General features: G+C 43.2%; 1 protein-coding gene across 2 annotated transcripts in view; it reads right to left on the bottom strand.

Annotated features, from left to right (window-relative positions):
• Positions 1-11,189, bottom strand: part of LOC123978604 (mitogen-activated protein kinase kinase kinase 7-like) — a 48,954-nt gene extending 37,765 nt beyond the window's left edge. Inside the window, exon 1 of one of the 2 annotated variants that reach the window (XM_046061930.1) lies at positions 10,776-11,189. In XM_046061930.1, coding sequence (XP_045917886.1) covers positions 10,776-10,841 — 66 coding nt within the window. In that variant the 5' untranslated portion in view covers positions 10,842-11,189. The remainder of the gene's footprint in view (positions 1-10,775) is intronic. The other variant, XM_046061929.1, reaches the window with a different exon arrangement.
• Between the last annotated feature and the right edge of the window lie 341 nt (positions 11,190-11,530).

The raw sequence follows: 11,530 nt of genomic DNA, 5'->3' as shown, positions 1-11,530 counted from the left end.
TTATTGGTAAAATAAGATAAAAACAATTCACAGTCATCATTACTTCCAGCTGAGGCACAAGGAGGGGTTGGGTTTACCAGCTGATCCACAGTCTTAAACAGAAACCTGGGATTGTGTTTATGTGTAGTAATGAGTTCAGAAAAATAGTGTGTTCTCGCATCCTTAACCATGTTATTGTAGTTAATTAATAAATCCTTCAGACTGAGGTAATGGACTTGGAGACTGGATTTTTTCCATCTGCGCTCTGCTTCCTGCATTCCCTTTTGAGGCTGCGAATGCTGTCATTTATCCAGGGTTGCTTACTAGCTTTAGACGTAGGCCTAACCTTTAGAGGAGCAGTAATATTTAGTGACGACAAGCAGATATGATTGAAGTGATCGACCAGATTGTTGGTGTTGGAATCAGACAGGTGTTGGCTTTGGCTCGGAAAGCATGTACCTTTGAACGCTTTGTTCATTAAGGGTACGAGAACACACAGAGCTTGGTGAGGCAGTACGGGTAACTGGTGATTCAGTTAAAAACTACACATTTGTGGTCAGATATGGTCATGTCCAGTAATTCCACAGAGGAAATGCTGACAATTGGTTATGTGTTTGTTCTTTGACATGTTGCTTTAAGTTAAAAGAAGTGGCCATATTTAAAAAGTCAGTTGCATTAACATTGGTGTGGTCATCAACATGAATATTAAATCAAACAATTCTGTCATAATTTAAAACCAGAGTAGATAAAAGTTCAGGAAGTTCTGATAAAAATCCTCCAGGCGGTTTTGGGGGGCGATAAATTATAACAAATATGACAATATTGCAGGCCTCCAAGTTTAAGAGTGAGAGCTTCAAAGAAGGCAAATTCATCACAGCGTACTTGATGACATAAAATTTTTCCTGTGCAAGCTCACTAGCCCACCACCACGACCACTGACCCTGAGTTTGCTGAAACAATTATACGGATGACACAGTTCAGCTAGCTGGCTATGGTCTTTAGTTTGCAACAAGGATTCAGTTAAAAACAAAAGTTCTAGATTTGCAGACAAAATAAAATCATTTAAAATAAGTCTTACTTGAAAGCGATCTCACATTAAGGAGTGGTATTCATTCTAGGTGCTAGAGTTGGTGCATTTGTCTTAATCCTTAATAGATTATTAGGATTTCTGTGTGGGATTTGCACTTTTCGGATATTAAAGTTATCGACATAACACACACCGTGAGCCCTGCAGGCTGACTGGAGCCAGTCGTGGAGGCAAAGGATTCTACTGAAGCGGCCAGCACCGCGACCAACTGTGGGAATGGGACCAGAGATAAAAACGGACTTTCCACACTGCTTTAAAAAGTTAAAAAGATGGTTAAAATCTGATTTTGTCAGCTCAGACTGCTGAAGAGCTGTGTCATTTGTTCCGACATGGACTATCACTCTTGTGAAGGAGGATGGGAGCGACGGCATCAGGTCCTGGAGTTTTTTTTAAATGTCAGCCATGGTGGCACCGGGGAAGCAGTGAGTGGTAGCGTTAAAGAAACGGATGTTTCTGGTTATGGAGTCACCAATTATTAGTGTTGTTGGGAAGAAAAGGGGATCCAGAGCAGGACTGAGCAGAATCTGCTTCCACACTGTGCACAGACTGAGGATGGGGTGTCTGAGCAAGTGTTGTGTTGGGGGAGCAGTAACAGACCTGAGAGAAGGGCTACCTGCCGGTGCAGGGTAGAGACGGCCTCCAGAGCGTCTGAGCACAGCCTCCGGGAAGTGAAGGTCTTTGACCGGGAAGACGGCCGCTGATAAGGCCCAGCGCCGTTAGCTGGCAGTGCAGAAGATGCAGCCAGTAGAGGAGATCCAGCAGTGTCGGTAGGCACTGTCAGCCGAAAGGGATCCGTATCAGGGAGTCTCAAAGCCGTTAAGTCGCTAAACGGTCGGAGAGATGGATGTGCGGAGGAGTGGCAGCCCAAGCCTCTCTCCTGCAACCACGGACCACCAATTTAGCCCCAGTCGACTGGTGATGTGGTGTCGAGCAGGAGGAAAGCCGTGGAAGGGTAGAAGGGTCCCAGAGCACGGTTTCCTGGATGTCTGTTTGGCTTGTACTGAAGCCACATCCATAAAGCCAGTCAGCAGGGAATCTTTCTTTTTGAGTTCCTCTGAAAGACGTCGGATGTCTTCCATAAGGTCAGAAGTCTTTTTGTTCGCTTTCTTAAGGAGTGTGCAGTCCTCATGGGGCAGAGTTATCTCGGCTAGCATAGCTGCCGGAGCGTTGTTGTGATCAGTAGTGTTGATGCAGCTTGTATAGTCGTCTAGCTTAAGATCCATGTCAGATGACTAATACACTTAACCCACAGACCAAAACCACAACACAAAAGTCCATGGTCTCATGTCACGAGAGACAGAACCGACACACCCGCTCCCTGGACTGTTGTGCTCTCATTAACAGTGTAATTGTGGCGGTGGCGGTGTATATCGTATTTGTATTGATAGTAAGTTATTCTAGGTCATTTTCCATCTTAGTTTAGTGTTTATTTACTACTTGAATCTGCTCCTCCTCTCCCCACAGTAACACGCACCACGCCTGCACCTCTGTGGCCTGTACTACAAAGCGAGGTAACTGGCTTATCCAGGTAACTTCAGGAGTAACTTGGTGACGTCGGGTGTAACTTCCCAATTAACGCGTACTACGAAAGACGGATAGGTGTTACCTGAGGTCTGTTGCCATGGCAATTTACGCTGCATCTCTAAACTGCTCTGAGCAGGTTTTGTTCATGGTTAACTCGAGGTTACCCTGCATACATGGACTGCACACCACATCTGTACTCAGTGTTAATGATGAGAAGTACAGTATTAATACCATGTGATAAAATAGCCTACTTTTAGATTTCATCCTGACTTGTTCCACTGCAGTTGCAGCTGAAATGAAGTTATTCTGTACACATCAGCATTCATACGTTCATACAGCGAGCCCTGCAGCCTCTGTGACTTTACGGAGGAGAACTTAATTAAATAAAGGGACAGTTTCTGAGATGTAGCCCATTTGTAGGCTATGATTGAATTATCCTAAAGGGTTTTCACATATTTAGAGAGAGAGATTTTGACTATTTTACGTGTCCAAATCCTAGATGAAAGTTAAGTTACCAGAACAAATCAGAAATTCCCTGAAATTCAAGTCACAAAAAATGAAAAACACTCTGGTGTATTCTTCTGAATATGCCCAATGATAATATAGTGATTGTGGGCTAAACTCGAGTATTTCCTCACTGCTTAATCTGATTGCAAAGTCTAATCTAACTTTCCACTGCATGTATAATACACGGCAGACGTGTGTGTGATGTTGCAGCCTTGCAAAGTGAAGTTTCTCTCATAAATGTATGACTATAATGTCAGAGAATATTCAAGTTTTTTACATATAGATTAAGCTTTCATTACAATGGACCTTATGTGCAGTTGTACCTTTACATCTTTATCATATTAGACTACACATAAAAGAAGAGCCCATAAAACACATAATAGAGATTTGAACTACAATAAGAACACTCAGAAGATAATTAGGCAACGAATTTACTCAACGCGATGCCAACAAGCCTCCCTGGCTTTGTCGGCTGCCACGATATTAGATTTAGTCTTTAGCGTGTCTTTCTGTCACAACAGATCCTGTGGAGAATAAATTGCCACCCTCAGGAGTATTGCTGAACAATCCATCGAATGGAATTCGCCTGTTTATGTGAATTTCATAGATTTTGCAAAAGCCTTTGACAGAGTAGATAGGGAAAGTCTGTGGAAACTGATGGCTCATTATGGGATCCCAGAAAAGATCATTAACATCGTAAGGAGCACCTACCAAGGGACGAGATGTCAAGTCCTCCATGAAGGATGTATATCGGAGACATTTGAGGTCCTGACTAGTGTGTGGCAAGGGTGCCTGCTCTCACCCTCTCTTTTCCTCCTTTGCATAGACTGGGTGATGAAAGAAACAACCAACAATAGACGAACCGGCATTCAGTGGAGCTTGACCGAGCAGCTAGAAGATCTCGATTTCACTGATGATCTGGCATTACTGGCTCACACATACCAACAGATGCAGGAAAAATCTGGAAAACTGGAGGAAACAGCTGCTCTGCTCGGTCTCAAAATAAACTCATCAAAAACTAAAGTATTGCGTGTCAACAGCAAGAACAGCACACCCATAACCATGGATCAAAATGCACTAGAGGATGTAAACAGCTTCACATACCTCGGTAGCATCATCTCAAGGGATGGTGGCACGGAGGACGATGTCCAAGCCAGGATCGGAAAAGCAAGGACAACATTCTACATGCTAAACAATATTTGGAAGGCAAAAAACCTGTCACTCAAGACCAAACTGCAAATCTTCAACTCAAACGTAAAAACCACTCTACTTTATGGCTCTGAAACCTGGAGAATTACCACCACCATACTTAATAAGCTGCATACCTTCACCAACCGGTGCCTCAGACAGCTTCTAGGAATATACTGGCCCAACATCCTCTCTAAGGCCAACATGTGGGAACTCACCAAACAAGACCCAATAGACATGCAAATTCGGAGGAGGAAATGGAAGTGGATAGAGCACACACTCAGGAGAAAGAAATCAATCACTAAACAGGCACTGACATGGAACCCACAGGGCAGGAGGAAGAGAGGCAGACCGAGAACCACCTGGAGAAGAACCACAGAACAGGAGATGAAGAAAGAAGGGCTGACGTGGCAACATCTGGAGAGGGAGGGCGCAAGACCGGAGAGGATGGAAGAGCTTCGTCGATGGCCTATGTTACTATGGGAATTTAAAGGCTTAACTAACTAACTAACTTTAACGTGTCTTTAAACTCCTCATATCCCGACACAATCCATGTGCATTCTTTTGGGGAAAATACTGAGCATGCGCCGTTGACACCCAACTTTTATGTGAACGCGCACCCACTCCAATTAAGTTAACAGACTCAACCGACATCTTATCCACCTTTGTAGTACCGCTGAACTCCAGTGTAGGCGGTCAGAGTTTGTCAACCCTGAGTTGAACTCCCTTCGTAGTACAGGCCACAGGTCTCTCACTACAAACATGCCGGCTGTCTCCGCCTCTTTCTGTCTCTCTCTCCCTGCATGTGCCTCTACTGACTTTCTCTATCAGCATTACGTTTGATAAAGTTGCTGTGTTTAATAAACTCACCCGTGATACAGTTTTCAAGTGCAGCGTATGTGGATCAAAACCAAAACTAAGGTTAGTGAATGACATCTGCTGTGTTGCATTCACTGTCACTCCTTAATGTAAAATTTCCACCGTGTCCACACAATACAAGATAACATCTCTTAAAGTTAATACATGATGTAGGCCTATATTTTGTAAATATTACACCTTTAACCAATGTTGCTGTCTTCCAACTGCGAGTGTCACACGACTATTTTGAATGATCATGCCTGCAACTTCGAATACTACTACTACTACTTAATTAATCCAAGATGGAATATAATAATAATAATAATAATAATAATAATGCACCCCCCCTCCCCCACCCCCCCCCAAAAAAAACGTGGGAAAAAAAAGAGTGAATGGAATGGACAGAACTGTGGTTCAAAAATCGAGGTCTGAACCGAAACGTGGATTTGGTGAATAGTTACAATCCTAGTATTTAGAAATCTCGATGGTATGACTTTCAGTACCATCAAAATACAGACACTCCTCTTTCTGTTAAACTGATACAGAGATGCTGTGTTGCGCTGATGTGTTGTAGTGGACAACATAACCAGCGTCAAATACTGGAGTTTTAGCTGCAGCCAAACAGTAACCTTCACCATACATTTACTGCTAAACTCCACTGCTCACCTTTTCGCTCTCTCTCGCTCAGCCACACACTCCCTACACTCACCAGAAGCAGCGACTCATCAGGGAGAGGCGAGTTCAGCCCTGTTCAGGGCTCCAGACTAACTTTTTTTTACTAGGAGCACTGTACCCTTAAAATTTTAGGGGTTCAAGCAGAAAATGTAGGGGCACACACCATAAATTGACCCGCAACACAATTTTTTACATTTTCCACATGTATGTCTAACTGTATTACTGATCAAGGCTTTGGTAATAAACACAGAAACTACAATGTGCTGTTTTATTTCAGTTCACAGTCCCATTGTAATTGAATGGTGCTTAACAAATGCACATACTGGAAGTGAGAATGTTGTTCCATTTGTGTATCTGTCTTGACAAATTTTATCTTTTAAGCTGTTGTTGTGATTAATTTAGATAGTGTTTAAACTGTGCAGTGCCAGTTGCCTCAGCAAACTTTGTTTTCTCCACATGCTGTGGACCATATGTAGTATAGCTGATACTGCACATAGTATTGGTGTTTTTGCTAGATCTAAGCCATGTAAACTCCCTCAGCCAGGGTCGCACTGGAACAATTATTAAGGCCAGGAATTTGACTCCATCCTTGACCACCCTGTTCACGCAAACCACCAGACCACTAATTTTGTAGACTAACCCTATTTGTTGATGTAATGGGTACCAAACTAGGTACACTAGGCCACTATGTTCTCTGGGAAGAACATTATCCACATAACAAAATTCAAACATTTGGGACTGACCATTAAAGTACATTAAAGTATCTGAACAGAGTTTTCAAAGTTGTTCTCCTGCTGTCTTGCTGACAGACCTGACAAAGCATGAATCCATATGTTTAACAATTATGCATCATGTTGTAGTTATTTCAGCATCAGTTTGATCCGTTTATTGCAATTAAATCATAGCAAAGAGTTTACTTTGGTTTCACAGCGCTGTAGTAATCGTGGGTTGTGTTTATTCGCATTATCGCGTTGTGTGTGTGAACACTCTGTAGTAGTCCAGCGATAAAACCCCCACCAGGAAAGCGTTTGCTTTTGAATGCACAGTTAGACGCACACAGACGCTAAAACATGTGGTCAACTAACGGTGGGCGGTATTACGATATTAGATCGTAAACGATTATAATGTCTTCACGATCTGCCTTTTCAGAGAGATCGTTACAATCCTGTGTTGGGCGTCATAAAATTAACATTTGTGTCCCGCGGCTGCTCTGCCTCAACTCTCTGTGATTTACGGAGTTTGCCGATGTACAGAAAGTGTTACTTGTTACCAAAGTAGCGGCTAACAAGCTGCCTTTATATAATTAGCTCAGTTAGCCTACTGGTCATAGCTGATTCAGCCCAGACTGGGAGCTCGGGCCACCTGGGGAGTGTACTGTGGTTAACATTAAACCTCTACTCAAGCACTGGTGTTCAGGCCAGGATAACCTTAGTGAGCGGCGCCGGACTGGGCACCAGAACCACAGCCGATTGAGTAGTCAACGACACAGCGCTCAGCAGCCTCCCACTGAACGTGGCGTGAACGGGACCGAACACAGAGACAGGGAATTAACAGGGAATATAGTACCGAGGTGATTTACAGAGTTTGCTGATATACAGATACATTTACTTTTTCTAACCCGCTGACTGTATCTGATTGTATCTGTAGCTAGTTAGCTCAGTTAGCTGTGCTGCTAGCTGTCCTTTATTAGCTGAGGCAGCCTCGGAGGGGGCCAAGAGCCAAACCTGGCAAGCAAACCATCTCAGTCCTGTATTCCCTGTCTGCTGCAGTGTTGGCTCACTGAGAGCTGAACCAGTCCAAAAAGAGTCTGCATGGGGTAACGCACATTCAGCGCTATTGGCTACTGTTAATGCAGAAGCAAATAGCACATTAATTCATGGGAAAATTGATCATAAAAACCAACAGGAAAATGAATCGTGATAAGATCGTGAATCGTGATCCTGCCTGAAATAAATCGTGATATTATATTTTTGACATATTGCCCACCCCTATGGTCAGCTGCGTGGAAGTTCTTAACACCGACTTATTAACGGTTGTTAATGTATATTTGGCAGAGAAACAGAGAGAGAGAGACACGGACACCTTGGAAAAAAAAACAACTATATTTATCGCTGCCACTGGTCAAGTTTAACGGCAGGCCAAAACGGCCCTCAGGCCACCGTGTAGATTTGCACCCTCCTCATTTTAATCAAAAAATGCCGAAACATTAACAGGTTGCACATGTCTGGAGCTCTGGAGTATTTTGGGTTTAGTCCTGCTGATAAAGGTGAGCCCGCCAACAGGACCAAGCTGTGTGCACATCATCTCCGTTCAGCCCACTGATGTGGTGGTATCCATGGCAACAAGTGTTATTTCCTTTCAACTCATTATACTATAGGCCATAAATATTTAAACCCAGCAAGACTTGTCTAAGTAGGCTAAATGCATATTGGACACAGTGTTGTAGGCTAGACAATGTCACACATGCTGCAATAACTTCTATCACCAGCAGCTCAGCTTTTACTTTTGTTTTTTTACACAAATACCGCCATATACCATACCCTGATGAAATGTCAGGAAGGTGTCAAAAAATAAAATCAACCCAAGCCTAGTGTCCAAAACATATGAACATTCAGAGCACCACAATGCTAATGCGGTGCTCTAATAATGACCTGTTTAGGCTCATCACTCTCTCCGTTCCTCTTTTTTTATATATATACACATCTTATTTACATTTTTACCACATATTTACTCATCAGAATGTGTAATCAAGTTGATGTATCATGCAATATAGAAACTAGTGTTGTCAAAAATATTTTTTGATACATAGATTCTGAATATTTCAAACGGCTTTAAAATTCATTTACCACAGTATTGATCCTGAAAATGTGCTTCTCTTCTCCCCGACAGTGAGCTGATAAACACACCGCTGCAGCACCCACACAGCCCCGCCTCCTGTCACTCACAGCGCTTTCTTCGCGTCTCATTCGCACCGTTTTAATCACTTATTTTTTTCAAGAAGTCCCGCTCTACTGTTCTGTGATTTGCTAGAACTCAACACTTGTGATTGGAAGCTGGCAAACGATACAAGCAAGCCCATATGAAAGTGCCGGTGAAGAGCGGTGCTAAAGAAAGAGCCAAGCATCTGCAGGACCGACACGTTGTCCTCTGTAAAGAACCTGGAGAGGTTGGAGAGATCTCCTCTTTCAACATCACTAAAGTATTAAACAAGATGGCCCATTAAACTGTTGTTAATAAGACAGTTGTTCTGTTGTTTGCCTAAGAGACATTTGTCATTCTCTAAACTAAGCTAATCCCCCTCAGAGCTGTCAGACCTGAGGAATCTCAGACAGCAGAGTTTCAGTTGATAGGAAAATACTTTGACTAAGGTCAGAAATAAACTCCTCCTTGTTTACAAAGCCTGACCAGACATATGTTTTTGATTTTGTCTAACAGAACATCTGACTCTGCCCACACAGCCGCAAAGTCTACGAGTTCACGTCTTTCATCTGCTGATGTGGTTTCACTTCTGAGAGTTAGTTGAAGTGATGAGCTCTTGCTAGCGCGCTGTCTTCGATATGACGGCATGTGTGTCTGTGTGTGGAGTGCTAAGCCCCGCCCTCGCTGAAACACCAACAGAGAGGACAGAGGCAGCCTGTAAACACCAAACCACCAACCATCATTTTTCTGTTCGTTTGGCTTAAGTGCTGTGGGCAAAAAACTTGGTTTTTTAAACTGCATCAACGTTTTGACAGATTCCATAATTTGTTGTTTGTCAACCATTGTCTACCAAAAACAATAGTAGACAATGGTAGGTACACTGAGTTTGCATTTTTCATATGTACTGTATACATTTCTTGTGTTTTCTTTACAGCTATCTTTTATTTTTGTATACTATTCTGATTGAACAGAACGCCTTATTCACCAGACAGTTGTGCAGAAGGAACGTGGTTGTGGTGGAAGAAATTAAGGCACTGGAATTGCAGACATGTGCGTAGTTCAAATGGGCCACCTGCAGCAGATTTCTAATTAAGTGAATCCAGTGTAGAAACAGTAGGGAATAACATCCTCACAGTGCGCGACAGTGAGAGAGGGAGGTGTGAGTTCAGGGCTGATCCTGAAGCCAAATGTTCTTCTGCAGATGTGTGGTTCATCAGTAAAGTCGTAACTATTAGACAAAAGTTATACTAGCCATTCAAATGAATATGAAAAGAATAAATATTGCGCAGTATTCAGTATGACTGACCTTCTGTCATGACCAACTGCCAGCATCTCTGACGAATGGTTATCATTCACAAGCATTAACAAATTCCAAAATCATCCTTAACCCTTAAGATAGTTCCCTCATTTCTGTGGACTTAAATCTACTGCCCTTCTGCCCTTCACACCATAGAAAGGTGATGTTATTTCACTAGTGTAATATGTTTATCCTGTTCATTTTGTAGCCTAGGGGTGGCCTTTAATGCAATAGTTCTATCATATAACACATCGTCACCACCCCCTCCTCAGAGTTAACTGACCTACTTTTTACTTTTATCAGAGTACCTTTTTACACAGCCCCCCCAAGCAGATGAATCTGGCAGTGGTAAACAGGACAAGTCTGGTGTTTTGTTTGGGTTTAAGGGCTCTCACTTTTCCTGCCTTAACAGCAAACTAAATGACTTCCGCACGTTTGCAAGTAGCTACAACTGAGTCCCTGTGCACATGTTACGACTCCTCTGCCCTTCTAAAAGCTGGGGCCTTGCTGTGCTTGACAAGATGCGTTTAAGTTTTCCACTAGTACAGTGTTTCATTGTTCGTTCAGACCTCAGTGTTCCACTCTCACAGTGCAGGTAACTTCCAGGCTGTCTTTACCTCAGCCTCACTCATGGATACAAAGAATGCCCAACTGCGTTTAAACTCTAACGTTACCCCTAACCCACCCCCCATGCAGAGCTGACGTCAATTCCCTATGCTGAGCTGCTGTTAGTAAGTTTACCGCTTCAACTTCGATGTCTTCGTACTGGATGTCTTCGAACAGACAGCCAACTGGAGTCTCCACCATCGCGGCAGAGCGGCGACACTCCTCAACACAAGCCGACGATGTTGGAGTGAAAACCCGAAGCTTTTCTTGTGTTTAACCAGGACAGAATGAAAAGCTCCTGCCAACCAGCCTGTTCATCTGTTGCTGTGGATCCAGGAAGTAGGCAGCAGCAGCTCGCCTTGGGCTGGGCGTTCGTGAACACTCCGCGCGCAGAGAGGGACGCAGCACAGCATTTCTGACACGACAAATGGTTATTTGATTAATTTAAGACTACCGTGCAGACTTCATCCTCAGCCTGTGATCTGTGGTGTAAATTCTTAGTTGTACAATGAAGAGGATGGCGTTATCATACACTCGCTGTGCCTGGGCGCGATCTTGAATGCAGCTCTGTTTTGTTTCTGTGTGCTCGAGAGCCTCCACAAGGGGCGACAAACAGTATTTCCATAGCTAGTACACACACACTCTCTCACACACACACACACACACACACACACACACACACACACACACACACACACACACACACACACACACACACACACACACCAGCACCAGAAGCAGTTCCATTAAAGTAGTGGTTATGAAATATATGTTCTTCCTTTTAGCTCCTGCCCTGCTACTTTAATAAAACTCTACAACAAAAAAGAAAATTACAAAGAAAAACATACCAGTGGGTAAATATTATTCCCACTTGACATTTAGTGAGCTTG

The sequence above is a fragment of the Micropterus dolomieu genome, linkage group LG11 (genome assembly GCF_021292245.1).
Source record: "Micropterus dolomieu isolate WLL.071019.BEF.003 ecotype Adirondacks linkage group LG11, ASM2129224v1, whole genome shotgun sequence".
In the NCBI taxonomy this organism is placed as follows: domain Eukaryota; kingdom Metazoa; phylum Chordata; class Actinopteri; order Centrarchiformes; family Centrarchidae; genus Micropterus; species Micropterus dolomieu.
Note: the sequence above shows the minus strand (reverse complement) of the source record. Positions and strands in the feature narration are given on the sequence as shown.